Source organism: Emys orbicularis, chromosome 15 (assembly GCF_028017835.1).
Source record: "Emys orbicularis isolate rEmyOrb1 chromosome 15, rEmyOrb1.hap1, whole genome shotgun sequence".
NCBI lineage: Eukaryota > Metazoa > Chordata > Testudines > Emydidae > Emys > Emys orbicularis.
Window position 1 is genome coordinate 7,686,165 of NC_088697.1, and position 24,456 is coordinate 7,710,620.

Genomic DNA, 24,456 nt, shown 5'->3' on the forward strand with positions numbered 1-24,456 from the left:
AGATCCAGTGTAGTCAAGAATCGGGCACTACCCAGTTGGTCAACCAGTTCGTCAATGCGTGGTATGGGGTATGCATCAAATTGGGATACTTCATTCAATCGGCGAAAGTCATTACAGAATCTCATGGTACCATCAGGTTTAGGCACTAGAATGATTGGACTGCACCACTGACTGTAAGATTCTTCAATAACCCCTAATTCTAATATTTTCTTTACTTCGGCCTTGATTTCTTCTCTTTTGGCTGCTGGGATTCGGTAGGGTCTCAATGTTACCTTGGCTCCGGGGATCATGTGGATATGGTGATAGGTCTCAGTCGTCCACCCCGGTTTTGTAGAGAACACATCTCGGTTGCGATTAATCATGTCGGCTGCCTCGATCTTTTGGATCGGCGTCAAGTCGGGTGATATCCTCACTTGCTCGTGTAAGTTATCCTCCTGGGGAAGGATCTCCTGGGTGACTAAGCATGCCTCTCGATCATGCCAAGGTTTTAAAAGATTGATGGGGTAAATTTGCTCCGGTTTCCTGCGGCCTGGCTGCCGCACCTTATAGTTCACTTCTCCCATGTCTTTGATCACTTCCTAGGGTCCCTGCCACTGGGCCAACAGCTCACTTTCTGCTGTGGGCACCAGGACCATCACTCAATCCCCTGGTTGGAACCGTCAAAGCTTTGCTTGGTGGTTATAATGGGTTCGTTGGGTCTCCTGTGCTTTCTCCAAGTGTTCCCGTACAATGGGTGTAACTCGGGCTATCCGATCCCTCATCTGCAGTACATGCTCGACTATGTTCCTTCCGGGATTTGGCTCCTCTTCCCAGGCTTCTCTGGCTATATCCAATATGCCCCGAGGGTGGCGGCCATATAGTAGTTAGAACGGAGAGAAACCTGTGGAGGCTTGTGGGACTTCCCAGATGGCGAACATGAGGTAAGGCAATAGGGTATCCCAATCTTTCCCATCCCGGCTCATCACTTTCCTGATCATGGCCTTGAGGGTCCTATTGAACCTTTCCACAAGGCCGTCTGTTTGTGGGTGGTATACAGAGGTCTGTAGGGCTTGTACATGGAGTAATGAACAGAGATCTTTCATCAACTTGGACACGAAAGGTGTCCCTTGATCAGTCAGGATCTCCTTGGGTAGCCCAACCCGGGAAAAGATCTGTACTAGCTCCTTAGCTATTGTCTTGGAAGCTGTGTTGCGTAGGGGGACAGCTTCCGGGTATCGGGTTGCATAGTCTAGTACAACAAGCACATGTTGGTGGCCCCGAGCTGTCTTCTCTAGGGGCCCAATCAGATCCATGGCTATGCGTTCAAATGGTACCTCTATTATTGGAAGAGTTATCAAAGGGGCCCGCAAGTGCGGGCGAGGGCTATGTAGCTGACACTCTGGACAAGAGGTGCAGTATCGCCGGACATCTTCATGTACTCCTGGCCAGAAGAACCTCCGCAGGATCCGTGCCTGGGTTTTCTCTACCCCTAGGTGTCCTCCAAACAGGTGACTGTGGGCGAGGCTCAATATGGCTTTTTGATGTTTTCGTGGCACCAGAAGTTGATGCATCTCCTGCTCCTGCATTTGCACCACGCGGTATAGGAGATCTTTCTTCACTATAAAGTAAGGTCCTGGACCCCGGACCTTCCCCTCCACTGGTATCCCATCTATCTCAGCCACCTCTTTCCTGACGTTATCATATCTAGGGTCCTCTGCCTGGTCCCGCCCGAAAGTCTCTCTCCCGGGACTAACCTGCCTGAGCTCCCAGGGGCTGGCTTCTGCTTCTTCCAACGGCTCACCGCTGTCATGGCTGGGGCCAGCCTCCGGCTCACCTTCCGTGGTGGTAGTTTCTCTGATGGCTGCTCATGTCCATCTGCCTACTAGGGCGGTCTTCTGGCCCTGGGTCAGGATCCGGGTTCCCAAGGCCTTCGCAGCCTTCCTCTCTTTTTTTTGTCTTCCGGGCCTTTTTGGGGGCTGAGAATAGATCCCGAGAAATCTCAGCGTTGACATTCCCCCAATGATGAGTCGCTGCCATCAGGGTCCCCACTTCCCTCCAGTCTCTCCGGGGGGAGTAAATTATCAAACCCTGGACAGTCCCTCCCAATGACTACAGGATATGGGAGTTTAGGAACTACGCCCACTGTCACCTCAATGGGGTTCCCCTGAACCTCTATCTCCACTGGGATGGTGGGGTAATGGCTCACGGCACCATGCACACACGTCACTGCTATGCGTTTGGCTTGTAGCAGCTGGCTACTTTTTACCAGCTTACCCGATATAAGGGTAATAGCACTCCCTGAGTCCACAAGCGCTGTAGTCTCTGCTCCATTTATCTTCACCGGCCTGGTGTAGTTATGCGGGGCTAATGCGATGCCTGCAAGATGGATAAGGGAGCACGGGATCTCCCAATCCCCCAAGTTGCATTACATAGGCTCCTCGGTGCTGGGACACTGTGTTGCTATGTGTCCCCACTCCCCACATGCATAACATCTATAATTGTTTCTAATCACTCCCTTATCACGGAGTTTAGGGGGTTTAGTCCCAGGGTTCCCCCCACTCAGGCCAATCCCTTCCTTCTGGGGTCCCCGCTGGTTTTCAGCCCCCCCTTCCTCCACCTAGGACTGCCCAGGGGTTTGGCTGTCCCACCTTCCAGGGTTGGGGTCGGGTGCTTGCTTCGAAAGGGGCCTTCCTTGGGTAGTTGGGTCAATTCCCTGGCTGTCATGCGTCTTTCTACCAGGGTGATCATCTCATCATAGGTGGATTGATCGTTCTGGCCTACCTATTTGCGGAGATCTGGTGGCAGTCCTCGCATGTAATGGTCCATGACCAGGGTTTCCAAAATCTCCTCCGGGCTGCACACCTCGGGCTGTAACCACTTCCATGCGAGGTGTATGAGGTCAAATAGCTGGGACCTCGGGGGTTTGTTCTCCTGGTACTTCCACTCCATGAACCTCTGGGCCCGTACCGTGGCCGTCACCCCTGATCGTGCTAGGATCTCTGCCTGCAGTCGGGTATAGTCAGTGGCGTCCATGGCAGGCAAGTCAAAGTAGGCCTTCTGGGCCTCTCCGCACATTCTCTGGGTGAGAATGCTGGCCCACTGCTCCTGGGGCCACTTCTCATGCTGAGCAGTCCTTTCAAATGAGAGGAGATATGCCTCTACGTCATCTTCTGACGTCATCTTTGGCAGACAACCAGTGGCCTTCAGGGTTCGCGTCCCATCTGACCCCCGGGCCTGGGTGATGAGGATCTTCAGCTGGTCAACTACCTCTCGCAAGAGGGCACGATCTTGGGTTGCCTGGCCCATTAATAATTGATTGGTTTCTTGCTGTAGCCGCATGGACCCATGTTGCGCCATTGCCTGAACCCGGGTGGCCTCCTGCTGGGCTGCAGTGGCTTGTACCAGAGCTCTTACCACCTCCTCCATTGTGATACAAAGCAAACCAAAAAAACAAAAACAAATCCAAAATCCCAGTGCACTTTTTTTTTAAACCTCTTTCTTCCACCACAGTGTGAATGATGATCCCACCCCTGACACCAGTTGTGACAAAGTTCTGTCCTTGACTCTGTGGGTCCTGCGTTTCCTGGCGGATTTTGCTAGCCTCAGAGACTCACTGTGACCCTCCACATAGCCCTTCTCGCTCTAGAGGCAAGGGTCACAGTCTACTGAGCCATTTTCATGATAAGCCAGCAAGGGAGGTGAGGAGAAGCAGCCCTCCCTCACACAGTCTCTGTTGTCTCCCAGTCTTAGTAATTAATCAGGGAGGGGGAGGGGGGAGCCTGGGCCCACCCTCTACTCCGGGCTCCAGCCCAGGGACCCTAAAATTAGCAGCTATGGAAGCTGACTTTTTGCAAATAGGATGTGTACAATTCCCTGGGCCACTTCCCCACAGCAGCCCCCACTCAGTATCTTCTTCACAATTACCTCAGGGCCTCCTTCCTTACACCTGATATAGATTTGTATTGCTTCGGTCCTCCAACAGCCCAGCTCCCTCCTATAGCACCTGACACCCACACCTCACTGACTAACTGGGAGGCTTTTAACTAGTTCAAGCCAGCCCTTGATTGGTTTCAGGTGTCCCAATCAATCTAGCTGTCTCCACTACCTTCTAGAAGGATCTTAATTGGCTCCAGGTGTCTTGATTAACCTGGAGCAACTGTCATTTGGTTACCATTGTACCAGGGATTTGTTTAGCCTGGGGCTAACATACCTGTTCCTCACTACTTTACTGTAGCCATCTGCCCTTGCCCCATCACAATATTCAATTAAGACATGGGGGCTTTTGCAAGAGCTAACACCTCATCTGCCAGTGTCACAGGCAGGATGGGCAGGGATGGTGTGTTTAGCCTTTCTTTGCCAGAAGCTGGGAATGGGTGACAGGGGATGGATCACTTGATGATTCCCTGTTCTGTTCTTTCCCTCTGAAGCACCTGGCATTGGCCACTGAGCTAGATGGACCATTGGTCTGACGCAGTGGGCCCTTCTTATGTTCACAGTCTCTGAGGCATATCTACTCATTTGGACTCACTGGGGAGCCACAGAAAAAAGCTAGGTATGCTGAGGCAAGAAGGCCCAGTCTCAGCGCCCTTGGGTTCATGCTTGTCAAAAGCTAAAACTAGGCCCAGCCCTTGAAAGGGGGCACTCCCAGGAGAGACTGTATAAAGGCTGGAGCATCAAACAACTTTGTAAACCTGAGAGAGCTGCCTTGGGGACAATAACAGGGAGAATCACCCAGAGTGACTCCTTTGATTCTGCTCTTCTCTGGCCTTTGGTTCATAGAATCATAGAACTGGAAGGGACCTTGAGAGGTCATCTAGTCCAGTCCCCTTCACTCAAGGCAGGACTAAGTATTATCTAGACCATCCCTGAGAGGTGTTTCTCCAGCCTGCTCTTAAAAATCCCCAAGGACGGAGACTCCACAACCTCCCTAGGCAATTTATTCCAGTGTTTAACCACTCTGACAGTTAGGAAGTTTTTTCCCTAATCTCCATCCTAAACTGCCCTTGCTGCAATTTAAAGCCATTGCTTCTTATCTTATCCTCAGAGGTTAAGAAGAACAATTTTTCTCCCTCCTCTTTGTAACAACCTTTTATGTACTTGAAAACTATTACCATGTCCCCTCTCAGTCTTCTCTTCTCCAGACTAAACAAACCCAATTTTTTCAGTCTTCTCTCATAGGTCATGTTTTCTAGACCTTTAATCATTTTTGTTGCTGTTCTCTGGACTTTCTCCAATTTGTCCACATCTTTCCTGAAATGTGGTACCCACAACTGGACACAGTACTCCAGTTGTGGCCTAATCAGTGCGAAGTAGAGCAGAAGAATTACTTCTTGTGTCTTGCTTACAGTACTCCTGTTAATACATCCCAGAATGATGTTTGCTTTTTTTCTAACAGCATTACACTGTTGACTCATATTTAGCTTGTGATCCACTGTGACCTCCAGATCCCTTTCCACAATACTCCATCCTGGGCAGTCATTTCCCATTTTGTATGTGTGCAACTGATTGTTCCTTCCCAAGTGGAGTACTTTGCATTTGTCCGTATTGAATTTCATCCTATTTACTTCAGACCTTTTCTCCAGTTTGTCCAGATCATTTTGAATTGTAATCCTATCCTCCAAAGCACTTGCAACCCCTCCCAGCTTGGTATCGTCCGCAAACTTTTTAAGTGTAACAGAGAGACTGTTACTGGGAGGGTGTCACCATGTCTCAGAGGGTTACACCCTGGTGGGAGGGGGTGAGGCCTGTTCTGGAATAAGGTCACTCTGTGCTTTACAGTGTGGCAGAACCTAGAATGTCCATTAGCAGGGAAAAATCCTGGGGGGAATCAGCATGTGGAATGGATGAAAACCCCATCTGAATTCTCTCACATTGCCCTTCTCATCCTGTCAGGCTACAGAATAACATCCACGTTTGCTCCAGATCATCCCATCCTCCCAGGGGGAAGGAAATGGCTGCAATGGAGCTGGCTCAGGTAAGAGATTATCAAGGAGCTGGTGGTGGGCTCTGCTTGGAGGGAGAGGAGCAGTAAAGGCATAGGAACGTGGTAGCTGCTACACATGGTGGGAGGCAGGAAATAACAGGATGTGACAAACCCTCTGAGACTTGTGTAATCTAGGGTGTGATGGGTTGTCACCCCCAGGGTGCAGTCTCGGGGGCTTCTGGGAACTGCTGTGCCCTCTAACCCTCAAGCTGGGTTGGCCCTTCTCACACTGCTTTGCTGGAGATTCATTCAGCCTCTCCAGGCCCTGTTATCACCCAACACGACAGCAGGTGGTGCCATACACCCAACTAAGCTACCTGAGTGCTTTACCTAAGCTACTCAAGGACAGATAGAAGACAACAGCCAATTTCCCAGCTCCCCAACCTTGCACACTTGCTGTAGTATAAATTCAGAATTATACCATCTTATAGTGCACAGGGCTCTCTGCAATGTAATCTCATTAATATAATTCGCCTTCCCCTCGATATGGGAAAGATACGCACAATAAGCTTGTGCTAACCAATCTCAGATTTTCCCCAGATACTTCACTCAAAATACTTAACACTGGTTAAGATAAAGCATAAAACAAAAAACAAGTTTATTAACTGCAGAAAGATAGATTTTAAATGATTATTGTTAGAAGAATAAAGAGGCAGGTTAACCCGGACGCGGATCTGAGTACAGGCTTCTTTATTGCGATACTTGTTCCCCTCGACCCAATTGTCGAGTGAGCACTGCATTAGTTACATCACACTCCCTTTATCTAAGTTAGTATGTACACGCCTACATCCATTACAACACCCCCAAAACTCTTATTAAGTAATAGAAACACCCATACTGTTAGTATACCCACACCTATCTATTATTCACAGGATTACGCATGTCATACAGACATTTTTACTTTAAAAATCCAGTTCTTTGCATTAATGTGTTGCTACAAATTTCCTTAATCAGCAGTTCTCAGGGGAGGGAGGAAGGGGCTATAAGCCAGGGCTTGTTTATGTAGCTGGGAAAGGAAGGGTGGGGGAGATAACATTTATTTTACTTTCTTTTGCACAAAGGACATTCATTCCGACAACTAGATTTCTCATGCAGCTGCATCCTTATCAATTCTTACAAGCAGCAGGGAAAGGAAAAATATGGCAACTTATTTATTAAGCAAAGAATTACTGCCTGCTTATGCCTTTGTCCCCTAATGCCATGTCAGCACATTAGCAGCTTCCCAGCTCTTTTACTTAACCCTAACATATCCCAACAATTATAAGTGATAGCAAACAGATGAAAGCAGATTACTTAGCAAATAACCAAAAACTCAAACTAAGCCTAACATACTAGATGGATAGAATTTGAATTAGCAATTTCTCACCCTGACTGATGGTACAAGCAGGCCCCCAAGTTTCCATACACAAGCTAGAAATCTCTTTACCCTCGGACCAGCACTTCCCCCAGTTCAGTCTTACTTCCTCAGGTGTTTCCAGAAGTTCTCTTGTGTGGGGAATGAGGCCAAGAGATGATGTCACACCCTACCTTATGTACCTTTTCCATAGGGCGGGACCCCTTTGTTCCAAGGTCATTTCCCAGTCCAGTTTGTGGAAAAATACAGGTACCAAAATGGAGTTCATTGTCATGTGGTCTGGTCACATGCCGTAGCATGCCCTGCTGAGTGCTAAACTCTTCCATGGTCCATTATCCATATTCTTTGTTGATGAGCCATCAGCACTGTCTGGCTTCTTCATTTTGTACCTGAAAGGCTAGTTGTGGGTGTTATCCAGAGTAAGCACATTTGAAATGCAGATACATAGTCAATAACCATAACTTCAGTACAAACATGATCCATGCACACAAATAGGATAATCATATTCAGCACATGATGCATCTTGCACAAAATGCATCATAATTATGTCCCAATCATATTACTATGCTGAATATGGGGTGTAGTGTCTGATAGGGCCTAATTTCAAGGCACAGGAGTTGGGAATGGAACTTCCCCTCTTTGTGGAACAGGAAATAACCCTCCAGCCAGGGCTGGGAAAACTTCACAGACTCCCAGTACTGGAGCCTGAATCTACTGACACTTATAATATATGGAGATATGCCTATCTTATATAGCTTGAAGGGACCCTGAAAGGTCATCATGTCTAGCCCCCTGCCTTCACTAGCAAGTCCAAGTACTGATTTTACCCCAGATCCCTAAGGATTGAACTCACAACCCTGGGTTTAGCAGGTCAATGCTCAAACCACTGAGCTATCCCTCCCACCTTCATTAGTTACCACCATCCCCAATCTTTCTGGCAACTGCAAACTTTATCAGTGCTGATTTTATATTCTCTTCTAGGTCATTGATAAGAATGTTAAATAGCACAGGGCCAAGATCCAATCCTTGCGGGAACCCGCTAGAAATAAATCCACTTGACCATGGTTCCCCATTTACAATCACAGTTTTTAATCTATTTAATGTATGCCGTGTTTATTTTGTATCATTCTAGTTTTTTAATCAAAATATTGTGCTGAACCAAGTCATATGCCTTACAGAAGTCTAGGTATATTACATCAATACTATTAGCTGTGACCAAACTTTTGTTCTCATCCAATAAGGATATCCAGTTAGTTTTCTAGGATCTATTTTCTCTAAACCTTTCTTAATGGGCACTAATTCTATTACCCTCCTTTAATTCTTTATTAATGAAATCCAGTATCGACTGCTCCATTATTTTGCTCAGTATTGATATCAGACTGACACTCTTGTAATTAACTGGGTCATCTCTTTTACACTTTTTAGTATTGGCACAGCATTAGCTTTATTCCAGTCTTCTGGAATTTCCCCAGTGTTCCAAGTCCTAATTAAAATCAACATTAATAGCCCACCACGCTCCTCCACCAGGTCTTTAAAAACTCTTGGACCTGGTTATCTGGACCTGTTTTTTTAAACATGTCTAACTTTAATAACTGCTGTTTAACGTCCTCGTGAGTTCTTGTTGGAATGGAAAGAGTGTCGTTGTCAACATATTATGATATGAGTACATCATCTGTTTTTCTCCAAATCCAGGAGAGAAATATTTATTGAACACTTTTACCCCTTCTGCATTATTTTTGATAATTCTGCCATTTCCGTCTAGAAATTTATCACTACCATTGTTAGGATTAATATACTTTTCAAAACTTCCTTCTTATTTTCATTGATTGGTCATTGATTTCTGATAGCTTCCCTTACCAATTTTCTACAATTCTGACCTTTTAACTTATATTCTTTACTATTGACTTCCCCTTCCTTCCATATATTTTATTTGGAAAGTGTTGGGATTCCTACCAGGGAGCCACCAGCAGGGTCCAGAGATAGCCCCATCTCCTATATCAAGCCCTGACTAGTAGGTATATGATAAATGTGAAGACCCTGCCTCCATGTGTCAGTTGGGAGACACAAAGGTTCTCTCTTTCTACCCTCTGATGCCTCCTGGCTGCTCTAGGGAAGGTGGGGTGGGACTCTGTTAACATGTGCCTCCCGGAACTTCCATTTACCTGGTGCTACTGTTCTGTGAATAGTGGGGTTGTGACTGGGGCAGCAGATACTGAGTGTTGGACTCTTGCTCTTTCAGGGGCCAGTGACTTTTGAGGAGGTGGCTGTGTATTTCACCAGGGAAGAGGGGGCTCTGCTGGACCCCACTCAGAGAGCCCTCTACAGGGATGTCATGCAGGAGAACTATGAGACGGTGGTCTTGCTGGGTAAGGAGTCCTGTCCCCTCAGTTATTAGAAGCTGTGGGGTCTCTAAAGAACCTGAGTAGTAATAACTTTATACCTTTATTCATCATACAAGTTTTGAGACATTTCCTTGCCCCCCTTTTTTTGCCTTATTTCCCACCCACTAGAATAATTTTTGGACATGTGCTTTTTTGGTGCTGTCAGTCATTTTAAAATTACATTTAATGTATCCTTATTGGAGACATTAATAATTAGAGTTTTCATGCCTTTTCCTCATTTTAAGAGGAAAATATGCCACCTGTAAATTCTAAATTGAGTAAATAGTTGTAGGACTCATGCATGACTTGTGTGACAGTCAGATGAGCTCATCTTTTGATAGGAGAGTGCATAAAGTTGCCATTCGGACCCCATGGGTGAAGGGAGAACAGAGCTGTGGGAAGGTGGAAAAAGGGGGGAGTAGATAATTCTGGGGTGCCAGGACATGGGGAAGGTGTGTGAAGGATTAGAGCTAAGAAGCAGCAGGGAGGGATGAGGTAGTGAGAGACGAGGAGGGAACACAAGAAGCTCCCAAGGTGCTGGGAAGTGGTGACAATTGAGGGTAATGGGAAGAAGGGGAGGAGAGTGTGGAGGAAGGACACCCAGGAAGTGGGCTGGGTGGGTCAGTGGGAGGGAGAGAGGTTTGGGGATCTAGAGCTGTGATGGATCCCAGACCTTTAACCTCGAATCCCTACCCAAGCCTTGTTTCTTTAGAGCTTACAGTCCAGTTTTATTTCTGTTCAGTTTCACTTCATTATACATTTTTTCCCAAAATATTATTATTCTAATTCTTGTCCTCCCTCTGCCACTCATTACCCCTTTCCCCATATAACCTCCCCATCTCTATGCACAGTGACCCTGGCCACCGATCCTGAGTCCTTGCTGCATTCCTCCTTCCCATAGCAGGGCCATTACCCAGGCACAAATGGGCATTTTGTTGATGATATCACAAGGTGGTAGTGTAGCCTGAAGAATTTTTACACCTACATATTGGGGTACAACTGCCCTTGTACATGGCAACTCAAAGTTGATTTAATACAGACAGTTATAATTGAAATCATAGGCAAGGATCAATACACATAACAATTAGACTAAGATAAGTATAGTAAAGAGAGTCTTGCATTGTGCATACTTACAAGTTATGTATACCATTGGAAACAAAGATCGAGGGGCAAGGGAGACCCTCAGAAGGGAGGCCCTTCTTCAGTTTATACTGTCTCGGAGACGTGACAAAATGAAAAAATGATAACTAGGAGAGATATTTTATCCATTTCCTTATGGTAATAGGATGGCTATATACCATATCTGCTCCTTTACTCTGATTACAATAATGTCAATAGCTGCCCCAACCCATATGTGGCCTTTGGGAAGTCCATAATTAAGCATCAAGCATTAATACTCATGATTTACATCACTTATTTATTAATAATTCCAATATATGAATGCGGTCCAACTGCTGAGATACTGCATAGCAACCTAATTGCTAAAGCCCGCCCCAAACTTCCTTCTTTCAGAATCCTGTGGCATATTCCACCCGCTTGTGGTTACTTGTTAGTCTCTTAAAATGAGGGTGCAAAATATCTGACCTGGGATTCTCTCCTTAGCCTATTTGGGTAAATCCCAGACTTCAGCATAACTACTCCCACAAAGCCTCAACCTAATATAACAGGCCCTTAACTGTAGCAAGCTTAGGCTATGTCTACACTACTGCAGTAACTCAACCTACGCTGCGCAACTCCAGCTACGTGAATAACGTAGCTGGAGTCGATGTACCTTAGGTCGAGTTACCGCAGGGTCTACTTACCTTACTCTTCTCGTCAGGGGTAGAGTACAGGGGTCGACTGGAGAGCGATCTGCAGTCAATTTGGCGGGTCTTTAATAGACACGCTGCATCGATCACCGGTTGATTGATCTCAGAGCTTTGATCCCGGCTGTAGTGTAGTCCCTGCCCTTAATAACCCATTTATTTATATTCACCTCCTTGCCCCTCTATGCATATTCCAAGCTAATAAGCAATACTCTGATAATGACATTTTACCTCTAGCTAGTATAAAATTGCCCACAAGACATGTGACTAGGTCATAGATCATAAAATCAGGTTGGGGTCAGCAGGAGTGAGAGTTTGGAAAGAGTTTTGTCACCCCTCTCCCCATGTGCAGCAGCCAGAAGCTGTCTTCCCTCCCGACTCCTTGGATCTTTGAGCCTGTACCTCCTAGGTTGCGTAGCCCAGTTCTTGTTTCTTACATTCTTCTTTTCCTGAAGAATTAGAGGCTGTTACTCCTGAATTTTAGTGTTAAATTCCCCAGCCTTGTCCACACACTGGGGGAGTTTAATTCTCCCTCCCATTACACCTGAGTCACTAGATTTCCTAATTCCCCAAAACGTGCTTTTGCGATGTCACAGTTCTGGGGTAGCTAAGCCTTTGACCTGCCTCCATGGTCTGCTCAAGCAATGCCCTCTCAGGTATCAGGCCTCTAGCCAGCCCCTCTCTATGGGTAGGGACCCACATGCCTCTTCTTTTTGACTAGGGTTTGAGGATTGCAGCTTGTTCTCCACTGTGTTCACTGGACTACCGTCCAGTTCCTGTGCTTTGCTTTCTCTCCAAGGGCTGTGAGCAGTGTGTGTGTGATAGAGGTGGGAATTTTGGTGATACTTCTATGATGCCAATACACACCTCAGTTTCCCTCTGTGATTGGTGTTACTATGATTATAACGATCAGGAGACATGAGGTGTTTTGTCATGTATCTGTCATGGGGTGATATGAATGGGTTATTAAGGACTGGCTGGGACCAACCTACATCAATGGAATACCCGACAGAGACAAGGGAATAATTGTCAGCGGTCCATGGGAGGATCTCCGTTTGGCTGAGTGAAGTATACATGGACTCGTTATGTTTTTGGGAGCAGGAAGAACTGGGCTCGCAGACGCCGGGAGCTCTACCGGAGCGAAGACAAATGGACAGTCACAGTGAAAGGAAACCAAAACGTTTTCTACAGCAGCATGGCTCAAGGGCATTGGCCAGTATGGACTATATTGTCTTTTTTGCTTCCCTGTGCTAATCTAAGGACTTTCCAATGCTGCGTTTCAGTTGACTAATAAATCCTGCTATGTTTTAAAAGTCAAGTGTCACAGCAAAAACTTGCTCCGTGCATTGACTGAGGAACAGTCTCTGAACAGGAGTGTCGTTCAGCTGGACCTGCTGACAGAGCTGACAGGTTGAAATAGGAGTGTTGAAGCCAGAGGCTCAGTCTCAGGTGTTGAAGCTACATGGCCTATCCTTGTGGAAGAGTGGGACCCCTCGGGGGTCTAGTGCACTCAAGGGGCACCTCCCAAGGACTGTTTAAAAGCCAGGGCATTGCACAGATCCTATGGATCCATGACAGTGCGCCTTATGGGGGAAACATATAAAACAAGAAAAGGATCAAAATGTGTATTTACCATCGCCCCTTCATCAGTCCTCATAGGAATCCCTGATCAGTTCCAAAGTGTATTAAAACCTTCCTTAAAGGCTTACCTCTTGGTTATCAGGTCATGCCAGTTTTGTTAGAGGGCTTTCCCTTCACCCTCCCACTTCCCTGGTTCTTGTCACGCAGACAGGAAGCAGCAAAAGACCAGAAGTCCGAAGCGCAGATAATGTTTATTGGGGTTAGTTTCCAAGCAGGCATATTCCGAAGCCCTTCACACCAGTCGGGCTTCTCTCTATACGTGATAGAGTCTGTTCCCCAGTGTTCCCTTCCCAGCTCTGATACCGCATTTTCCCTGTTTCCCCCATCCCAGTTCTGACGCCACAGAGCCTTGCCTGTGTCCCTGTTCCCTGTTCCTGTTGTCCCCCCTTAAGAAACATGATTCCAATTTCTTTTCCCCCTCCTGTTTGACCCCATATTCTCATAGTCATATTCTCAGCTATACCTTAACCAATCATTTTACTGAAATTTAACTAACCAATTCTAACATATTGTAACATAATTCTCTAACCAATTATATCCCTCTACGTAATTAACTTACACCTAGCAACATTAATTTTACAGCAGAAAGAAACAATTAGAGAACCAGACTGATTAACAAGGTAAAAGTGGTGGCCATAAAGATAAAACAATACATAAATGCGGGTTTCACAACCATTGATAAGTGATTTCTTGCCAGACAGGATGCTATCAAACTAAGTTTTCTTTAACCATCTTAAGATCTGTTTCTTTATCTGGTGGTGATGGGCACTATCCAGACAGGAGCGTCTTCCTAACAGCCCAAAAGCACCTTATTTCAATGTGACTGGTTTGGGATGTGAGGATGTGACCCTACGCTTCCCAGCTTATAGCTGCCCCAGCTGCTTAACCAAAGGCCTTAGCCTAAGAACAAGACCTCAGACTATCCTAGTGAGAGAAGGCCCATACACAGGCAGACTGTGATTTTGATTCTTTGTTTTTATACCTCTGTAACTAGCTAAGTGATAAAAATACACCTAAGTTCTTTAAGTATAGACTTTACAGGCAGGCCTGAATATCCCTATTCTAACAGTGGGTTCTACTCCTTCCCCCATTCTGTGTCTCTGTCTTGTTTATTTAGATTGTAAATTCTTCAGGGCATGGGCCATCTACTGTTCTGTGTTTGTACTGTGCCTAGCACAATGGGGACCCACTGTTAGTTGGACTTTAGGCACTAAGGTAATGAATATGATTTATAATAATAATAACTCTCCTGCCACTTTGAGCCAAGGAAGATGGCCTTGGTATTTTACTGCTTAAAAATGAGCTGGGCTTAAAACCATGGAATATTCTTTGTGACAAGTATCCCACAAATTCCACTGACCTCCCTTGTTTTCTTTGCCTGGAGTAGGGTTTCCAGTTTCCAAACCTGATGTGATCTTGCAGCTGGAACGAGGGGAAGAGCCATGGGTCCCAGACCTCCAGGGTTCTGAGAAAGAAGTGCTCCTGAGAGCTGCCTGCATAGGTGAGGAATTGGTTAAACCAACTCAACAACTGTTTAGGAATGCAGGAAACATTTGGGATGCCCTACAAAGACCCTGTGAGCTCTCCAAGTTCAGGATAGTTCCCTGCAGAATGGAATCATTATGGCAGATGTCACACATGGCTTCCCAGCTATTCTGACTGACAACTGGCAGCAGGTCCCTCCCCGATTTTGCTTTCCCGTGAGTGTTCTGGTGAGATGCGGACCAAAACTGATCCCTTCCTCTCTCCTCTGGGGAAGGGTTTGCGAAAAATCAGCTCCTGATAGGTTTGATCTCTCCCACACATATTTTGTTTTGTTCATCCCTTTTTCCATTCCTCTCTCTAAAATTTCCTTTCTTTCCGGCGCAGGGAGTGACTTATGTCTGGATTCTCTGTGTCTCCCATTCAGGTGATGAGATGGTGAGTGAGAATGAGGAGGAGAAACCCCAGCAGGAAGATGCTGAGCAAGTGGAACCACATGGAACGTTATCAGGAAGATCCAAAGGGAATGTTTCCGGGAGTTGTGCACTCCGAGAAAAAGCAAAAGCCTGTGAGACTCAGCAGATGCCAGAGGAAAACTTCAGTAGCCACTCAGACCTTATTACACGTGACAAAATCAACTTGGAAGGGAGACGCTACACATGCCATGAGTGTGGGAAAAGCTTCAGTTGGAACTCTGCCCTTATCACACATTGGAGAACCCACACTGGAGAGAAGCCCTACACATCCTCTGAGTGTGGGAAAAGCTTTAGTCAGTGTTCAAACCTTATCACACATGAGAGAATCCACACAGGAGAGATGCCCTACACATGCTCTGAGTGCGGGAAAAGCTTTAATTGGAGCTCACACCTTATCACACATGAGAGTATCCACACAGGAGAGAAGCCCTACATGTGCTCTGAGTGCGGGAAAAGCTTTAGTCAGCACTCAACCCTTATCACACATCAGAGAATCCACACAGGAGAGATGCCCTACATGTGCTCTGAGTGCGGGAAAAGCTTCATTGATAGTTCAAGCCTCATCTCACATGAGCGAATCCACACAGGAGAGACACCCTACACATGCTCTGAGTGTGGGAAAAGCTTTAATCACAGCTCTACCCTGAGCAAACATAGGAGAATCCACACGGGTGAGAAACCTTATGGATGCTCTGAGTGCGGGAAAAGCTTTGGTCAGCGTTCAGACCTTATCACACATCAGAGAACCCACACAGGAGAGAAGCCCTACACGTGCTCTGAGTGCGGGAAAAGCTTTAATCGGAGCTCACACCTTATCACACATGAGAGAATCCACACAGGAGAGAAGCCCTACACGTGCTCTGAGTGTGGGAAAAGCTTTGGTCATCACTCAACCCTTATCACACATCAGAGAATCCACACAGGAGAGATGCCCTATACATGCTCTGAATGCGGGAAAAGCTTCATTGATAGTTCAAGCCTCATCTCACATCAGCGAATCCACACAGGGGAGACGCCCTACACATGCTCTGAGTGTGGGAAAAGCTTCAGCGGGCGCTCACACCTTATCAGACATCAGAGAATCCACACAGGAGAGATGCCCTACACATGCTCTGAGTGCGGGAAAAGCTTCAATCGGAGCTCTAACCTTATCACGCATCAGAGAATCCACACAGGAGAGAGACCCTACACATGCTCTGAGTGTGGGAAAAGTTTAAATAGGACCTCAAACCTTATTACGCATCAGAGAATCCACACAGGAGAGAGACCCTACACATGCTCTGAGTGCGGGAAAAGCTTCAATCGGAGCTCAAACCTTATCACGCATCAGAGAATCCACACAGGAGAGAGACCCTACACATGCGCTGAGTGTGGGAAAAGCTTCAATCGGAGCTCAAACCTTATTACGCATCAGAGAGTCCACACCGGAGAGTAGCCCTACATGTGCTCTGAGTGCGGGAAAAGCTTCCGCAAGAGCTCAAACCTTATCACACATTGTAAAATCCACACAGGAGAGAAGCCTTACATGTGCTCTGAGTATGGGAAAAGCTTTAGTCAGCACTCACAACTTATCTCACATTGTAGAATCCACACAAGAGAGACGCCCTTCACATGCTCTGAGTGCGGGAAGAGCTTTAGTTATCGCTTGCGGGAAAAGCTTCAGTTGGAGCTCGTGCCTTATCAGACATCAGAGAATCCACAAAGGGGAGATGCCAAATACATCAGGCCTTCACAACTCGTAAAGCGAGGGCCGTATTACTCCAAAGAAAACAGCTGAGGGCCGAACCCCCCCCCCCAGTGCTACCTGGCCCCATGGAAACAACCCCCCCCCACTGCTGCCCAGCCCCGCGGAAACAAACCCTCCTTTCCCAGTGCCACCCCACCGAAACAGCTGTGGGCCGAAAAGGAAGGTTGGGGGGGAGGTGATACTTTATTAAGAATTTTTCAATTAAAGCAAACAATAATTTTTAAAAATTATTTTAATGAAAATACTGAAAATGGATGCCCCCCTCCAGCCACCGACTCACCGCTCCCCTCCTCATGCCCCCAAGTATAAAGCTCCCCCCACTACTACCCGCCCACTCGGCTTGTCATCCCCCCACGCCCCCGGCTCGCCTACTCACCCCCCGCCGCCCGCTCGCCTACTCAGCCCCCCCCCACCGCCGGCTCACCTGCCCCCCCGCCACTGGCCTCTTCACCACCCGGCCAGCCAGCCAGCCGTTGGCTTGCTCCACCCCGCTGCTTGCCCACTCACCCCCCGCGGGCCACCCAGGGAACCCATGCAGGCCACATGCTCTGAATGCGGGAAAAGCTTCAGGTGGAGCTCACGCCTTATCAGACATCAGAGAATCCACACAGGAGAGCTGCTCTGAGTGTGGGAAAAGCTTCAATCGGAGCTCAAACCTTATCGCACATAGAACAATCCACACAGGAGAGAAACCCTACACATACTTTGAGTGCAGGAAAAGCTTCAGTGATAGCTCAACCCTTATTAGACATTAGAAAATTCACATGAGAGAGAACTGTAATAAATCCCTTGACTAGGGCTGGCCAAAATTTTTTTTTAAAAAAATCACATTTGCTAATTCCCACATAGTGATTTTTGCACCATCTTCACTGTCGCCTCTCAGCTCCACCAGATGAGTTGCCTGCTTCTGCCTTTGCAGCTCACCCTTCTTTGGGGTCAGTCCTGTGATCTTTTCTATCAACTCCTTTCCTTTTGAGCTGTAGGAGTGTGTCCCTCAGCCAGGAATGTTCATCGGCTCCAGGTAAGAGAGGTTTGATCCCAACAAGCTACACTGATTGAAAAAACCACCTGTGCCTTACATCCACTAGGACTGTACATGGCGTTGGCTGCTCAAGTTAGTGATCTTGGTGTAAAAAGACAATTATAGTTGTAGTGCACATGCAGCCCAGGAGCAGTGGTTGGCATTAGCTTTCCCCTTGACCTGACCTCAACTCCATCACTTTTCCTAGTCTAAACAAACCCTGAGCATCACGGTTATACTGTTCCCCCATTTCAAAGCAATTGTTAGTCATCAAGTTCCCTCTTGGGGAACAAATTGTTTCATTCCCAGCTGCTCTGATGTTGCGTCAAGTTGCTTTGGAGAGCAGATATTTTTACTACCATTTTCCTCACTTAAAATATATTGAACTATAACAAAGAGCAGGAACAGGGCAGGGATAGGAAAAATTGTCATTTCACCCTCTGTAACAACAGAAGATAGGGTAAATCAGAGGGATTCCCTTATTCCCCATCACCATCCCAATCCCCCTGTTGTTCAATTGGTTAGGTCAATATTTTTTCTAAAGGGCTGGGAAGAGGATTCCCTAGTAAATGACTTGTAACTAAGCAAAATACCCATGTATTGGGCTCCGAAAGCAGTTGTGGGCCATGCCCTGCAGGAGGTCGCTCCTGAAGATATCTCCTTTCTGATCAGGTGCATGTTGCCTTTTATTTGGGAAATGCAATCCCTATCTAGGTAGAGATGGGAAAAATGGAAATGACATTTCTGTTCAGGTCACCCCTGGGAGATGCTGCAAATGTGTAGAAAATTAAACCGGTGTTGAATGTGATATAGCTGCAGAAAGATACCTATTTTTAATAGATACCTGACATTTGGTGTTTTACAGGGATTCTAAGCCACACCTGAATTTAGTCCCTAATTTAAAGCTGTGCCACTAGATTAAAGAAATAAAAGGGCATAGTTGGGGGAGTTATACCTCACTATCGCTACTGATATGTTGTGTGGTTGGTGAAGAATTCTATGCCAGAGAAGTGTAAAATTACTCCAAGTAAGGTCAAAGATTTGACAAGAACTCAGGTAGAAATTGCAGGTAGTGGTGGTTGATTTTCATCCCAGAGATGGAAGCAATGGTGACCTGTGGCCCAGGTAAACTATTTTTAGAATACTGCTCCCTAGTTAAGTGGCATTGATCACACTCCTAAAGCATGCCATGATTAAATTGGGCACAACAGTCTTTTACCATTTGGATCCAAAGCTTCATGAATCACAGAGAGAATCATAGAAGATTAGGGTTGGAAGAGACCTCAGGAGTCATCTAGTCCAACCCCCTGCTCAAAGCAGGACCAACACCTCACCTTCCCTATCTCCAGTTGCGCAAGAGCGAGTCTTTCCCCTCCTGCTGGGTGACTCACGCCCACTGGAGCCAGATCTTCGGTCGGGATGGTGTGACGGGATGGTCGCAGTGAGTTGGGCCTCTAGAACTTGCCACCCTAGCTACTGATTCCGGAGGACCTGCGGTTTGACCTGATGGTTGGGATTCTCGCTGCTTCACCTGATGCCCACAAGTTTGGCCCTTGTGCTTGCTGCCACACTTTTCCTCTTGCCCATGTGGTGCTTAAAGAAAGGAGTGCCAGGGCCAGGCTTCATAGTCAGGGATAGGCAGGAGGGAGAAAGAATCCCAGGCTGGAGCCCAGCACACCTTTCCTCCTCTGGGCACCTAGAGCAGAGGCAGCTTGTGCTGAAAGATCCAAGGGAAGGCTTAAAAGCCACAGAGTAGACAAGGGCAAGGAGGACCATGGCTATGCATGGCCAGCTGACAGCCACAAAGGCACCTGGCCAGCCTGCTCCCTGGCATGCCAAATGCCCACTGAAGGCCACCCGCAGATCAGCATGCAGGGTGGCTGCTGATGCTCTGTGGCCAACATCAGAAGGTGGTAGGAAAGCAGGGCCAGCCCCCCGGTGAGGCCTCTTACTGTTCCAACTCAAGGTGCTCACATTTGCAGTGGGGCAGGAGAGTTTTCCCCAAGAGGCTTTTCCACAGCTGGTGAGAAGCAGAGAAACACCCAGGCTCCATTTAGCAAGCCCCCTCAAGCACAGGGACAGGTGCACGTTTGGAAGAGGAAACTGCTCTACACTGTAGCCTGGGAATCCACACATTTTCTTTGGTAAGTCAGGAATGGTAAAGGCTAGACTGGAAGACCTGGGGCTCGCGCCCTTGTGATGCCCAACCCCCAACTCCTTCCCAGGGCTCTAGCTGAAGCAATAGGATTGGCCTGAGCAGCCAAGAAGAGAGCAGGACTTTCAGTACAAAGGGAAAACTGCACAAGCACAACCACGAAGGGACTCAAATCCTCAATCACCTGACCTGAAGTCAGGCATCTTCTCCATTAGGCCACACGAGAAAAGTCTCTCCACACACTTCTTTGGAAAAGGCAGACACTGTGTTTCTTGGGTCATCTACTGAGGGGGCAGAGACACTCTGGGCACAAGAAGCAGAGTTCCTAGCTAGATGTGAGACTTAATTCTATGGAGCCAGGTACAGGACTTTGGCAGGGAGGCTTAAGTATGGGAGATTGGGGTGCAGCGGATGGGCCGGCTGTCTAGTTGAAGAGATTTAGTTGCACTGAGGCCCAGGAGGGAGGAGGAGGAATCCTGCTGATGGGCAGTGGCTGTGGAGAAAAAGAGGGGTTCCTGGTACTCACCTGCCTGCTTGCTCTTGTGGTGGAAGGGGGCAGATGCTCTCAGGAAGCCTGTTTTGTTAGTTCCCTCTGGGGCACCTGGCATTGGCCACTGTCAGAGGACAGGATACTGGGCTAGATGGACCTTTGGTCTGACCCACTCTGGCCATTCTTATGGGGTTTGCCAAGGTCACCTATGGATCTTCTCTTTATGTCTCTGAATGCTCTACAGGGCCGCATAAGCTGCAGCAAGTTTCTGGTCTTGGGTTTGATCTTGAGAAACAGGTTTGTAGGCGAGGCAGGGAGTCAAAGGGCATTGTGCCTGACAGCCAGCAGATGTGCAGGTCATGGGCAATGAGCCCAGGACAACTGGTAAATGCAGTGCATGAATGAGCCCAAACTAGAAGGTTTCTTGTTGGCCTCTTTGATGTTATGAGTGTAATATAATATTTCATTGGAAGGTGACAGGGCCAGAAAGAGTTAATTAACTCACTGACTGACCTGACCCATGGGTGAACTTTAGTGACTGGTCAGGAAGCTAGGTAAATGAATAGAGCTTCGAAATGCAAGTCTGCATTGTTAGAGATCTCAAGGGTAGATGTTTGCTCAGGTCTTGTTATGTAAGCAAATAAGTCTTGTCTATCGCTATAGCTTTGATTCGAAGATCAAAAAAGGAATATTAACATTTATGATGATACTTGAGTGAAATAGTATTATTGTCTATATGTCTCTTTGAAGGTTGTGGTAACCTGTATCTGAACTGTTTAATGGATAAATTACCCTGTGCTAATTGCCAGGATGTTTGGAAGAAGGAGAGTTAGGCCTATTGTTTTCTTAGGCAGAAAGGCTGCTGGAAATGTATAAGAACCCTGGGACCTGATCCTACTTCATCTCAGATCTGCTTTGGCTTTCAAGAGGGGGAAACCTTAAGCCACAGGGATTGAGATCCCCAGTCATTGACTGGAGCCACGCTGAATATGGACATTGGACTATAACTAAAAGGACTTTTGTCAACTACAAGCTCACCTCTGCTATGTATCTGAAACTCAAGAATTGAATTCAAGTCTGTATGTATATTGATCTTTTAACCAACACTCTCTTTTTCTTTTCTTTTTTAATGAATTTTAGCTTAGTTAATCAGAATTGGCTATTAGCGTGTATTTTGGGAAAGATCTAAGTTGTAATTGAACCTGGGTGTGTGGCTGATCCTTTGGGATTGGAAGAACCTCTTCTTTTATATGATGAGATAAGATTTTCAGTAATCATCATCATATGTTTGACAGGTGTGTCTGGATGGAGGCCTGAGGCTGGGTACTTTAAGGGAACTGCATTGTTTGGACTTCTAAGTAACCAGTGAGGTACTATAGAAGCTGTTTTGTGCTGGCTTGGTAAATCTAAGTATTGGAATAGCCACCAGCTTTTGGGGTTTGTCTGCCCCGTTTTGTTTGCAGTTCACCCTGATTGAGTGACCTCAGCTGGCTCCTACAGGCAGCACCGTCACAGTGGTGTAGTCGTGCAAGGATCCACAGAACCAGGTCAATTAAGCTTTGGCTCAGAACCCCATGCTATCCAAATTTGAATTTTGGTATTGAGAGTTTGGTTGGTTAAAGAGCAGTTGCAATGGATGAGCAAAGAGCATATGAGGGTCTTGCCAAAAAAGCCCTGAAAGATTTGTGTTCAGAAAAGGGTTAAACACAGATTTGTGTTTAGAAAGAAAGCTACAAATCAAGAACTGAGAGAGCTGTTAATGGCCAGTGATCAGGAGGCAGGAGCACAACCCTTACCTGATACTACAGTAACTGCAGAAGCAATTAGAATGCAAAAGGCAGCAAGTAAACTGCAAACCCTGAAAGAGAGCCTGCAGTTTGAACATGAGTAAAAACTGGCAAAAATTCGAATGAGAGAGAAGCAAGCCTTGGCCCAGCTGGAGAAGGAGGCTGCTGAGGAGAGGATTTGCCAGATGCAACAGGAGATGGCCAGACTTCAGCTCCAAGTCAAAAAAGCAAGGGAAGAACAGCAGAAATTGTATCCTTTTGAAAATCCAGTTTATAACTATGTTGATATGTGGTATTACTCTGGGCAGTTTTCTGTGTTTAACCAGTTTTGCTATGGGCATGGAGAGGGGGATTCTAACCTGGTGGGTAGTAGCTGTTTGTCTGTGCAAGAAAGCAGTGTGGCTGTGAACGAAGTGTCTGAATGTCTATCCAGTGTCTCAAAAGTAAATCTGGAGTTAGATCAAAAGCAGAAAGATTTCATTGGTCAGGAAAATGTTTCTCAGGAGCAGATTAAAGTTTATGGTCAGGTTAAAGCCCTAACGGAGGAAGGAAAGGGTAGATCTTTGATGGGTGATGAATTATTGGCAAGTACAGCTTGTAAAAGTGAACCTGAAAAGGGTAATCATGATTTGCTGGAAGTAGCTCAGTGTAGTGAGAAGAGCAGCAGTTTATCTGTTGGAAGTGGCAATTTGCCTGGTAAGGAAAGTTTGGATGAGCCTAGGCAGCCTTGTGAGCTGATGGCTTTGTCTAGTCAGCAGTTCGGGAAGGCAAGGATAGTGGAAGATGAGTGTCCCTATACCTTACCTGTTTCCAGTGTGGAGACTAGTAACAGTGAAGGAGATATGCCTGTGTGTGTCAGGGGTATTGACTTGCCTATGAAGAAAGCTACTTCAGTCTCCAAACAGTTGTCTGTGAACAGCCCTGTGTGCTGGGACAAGGGAAATGAGATGCCAAGCTGTGTGTCTGGCAAAGGGAGAATGTATCTCCAACTCTTCTTTGTCTGTGAAGCAAACAGAAGGTGCCTTTCAGCCTGTGATGGTTGAGAATAGTACAGTTGTCTCAAAGTTGGTTCTGGATTCAACTAAAGCCCAGGAAGGAAATGGTCCTAAGTTTGTGTCTGCTGGGGAGAATGGCACTGTAACTAGGTTGCATCCAGTTAGTGTCTTTGCAAAATCCCAGAGACCAGACAATTCTGGTGCTTGTATTTTGCCTATTGCTAATGTGTGGTTGGAAAAGGGTGTAGCAACTCTGTCTAATCAGGGTGATATCCTAGCCAGTGCACAAGGAGAGCATGAAGGTGATTTGATTGTGTTGCCTACTGACAGTTTGACAACTTGTAGCTAGAAGGAAAGAATTCCTGAGCTTATGTGTGGCAAAGGGAAGGAGAATGCTTCTAACCTTTTATCTAGTGAGTCTAAAGAGTTTGCCTAAAAGGGGATTGTGTAAAAATCCACCTGATGGGCCAGTGGTGATCCTGCATATGAGTAAGACCCAGAAAGAGTCTGTTGTTGATCAGGAAAGTGTTCCTTTAGAGCAAGCCCTAGGTGAAGAAGGTAAGGGCAAAATTTCTAAAAGGAACGAGGTGTTACTTAGAAAAGCTGCTAAGGAAAGAAATCCCCATGGTAATCTGTGCAAGCAGTTAGCTACAACTAAAGGGTGTGAGAGTGATTTAATCAAGAAAGTTTCAGTTCCTAACAGCCAAAAATTTTCTGTTGTAAATGGATCCACTGACTTTCCTTTTGAAAGATCCAGTGTGGATAGCTTTGAAAAGGTCTCAGATGAAGTAAGAGCTGTTAAGAAAGTTGAGCAGCCCTATGACCAAGTGGCTGTGTGTGGCCAGCTTGTTGGGAAGACAATGGTGTTGAAACAGGAATGTCTCCATGCTAATTCGTTAAGTGAGCAGTCTGTGCTTCAGGGTCTGAGGACAGATTTGGTTACTGGTGTGTCAGAGCAGAACAGTTTTATGGCTAAATGCTTGAGGATGCAGGGGAGAGCAAGCAAACTCTCACCCTCAGACTCTTTGGGTTTGTGTGGTATCTCTGTAAGACAGAGTCCAGCCTTGGAATTGGTAGCAGCTGAAAATCTAAAAGCTAGTGTCTGTGTTGATGCAAAGTACCTGGCTGTCAGGAAGAAGAAAGACTTGCTAATAGGGGGT

The 24,456-nt window shown here is 46.5% G+C and overlaps 1 protein-coding gene across 1 annotated transcript; it reads left to right on the plus strand.

Annotated features, from left to right (window-relative positions):
• Nucleotides 1-5,938: 5,938 nt before the first annotated feature.
• On the plus strand, nt 5,939-16,536 carry LOC135889536 (zinc finger protein 501-like). The gene is made up of 4 exons (XM_065417398.1): nt 5,939-5,953; nt 9,556-9,682; nt 15,053-15,772; nt 15,857-16,536. The coding sequence occupies exons 1-4, from the start codon at nt 5,939-5,941 to the stop codon at nt 16,534-16,536; spliced, it is 1,542 nt and encodes a 513-aa protein (XP_065273470.1).
• Nucleotides 16,537-24,456: the final 7,920 nt, after the last annotated feature.

Bases quoted from the DNA above. Each gene is read 5' to 3' on its own strand.
- LOC135889536 (XM_065417398.1), top strand. The intron at 9,683-15,052 runs GTAAGGAGTCCT...TCTCCCATTCAG, and splicing joins TGAGACGGTGGTCTTGCTGG to GTGATGAGATGGTGAGTGAG. The intron at 15,773-15,856 runs GTGAGAAACCTT...GAACCCACACAG, and splicing joins ACATAGGAGAATCCACACGG to GAGAGAAGCCCTACACGTGC.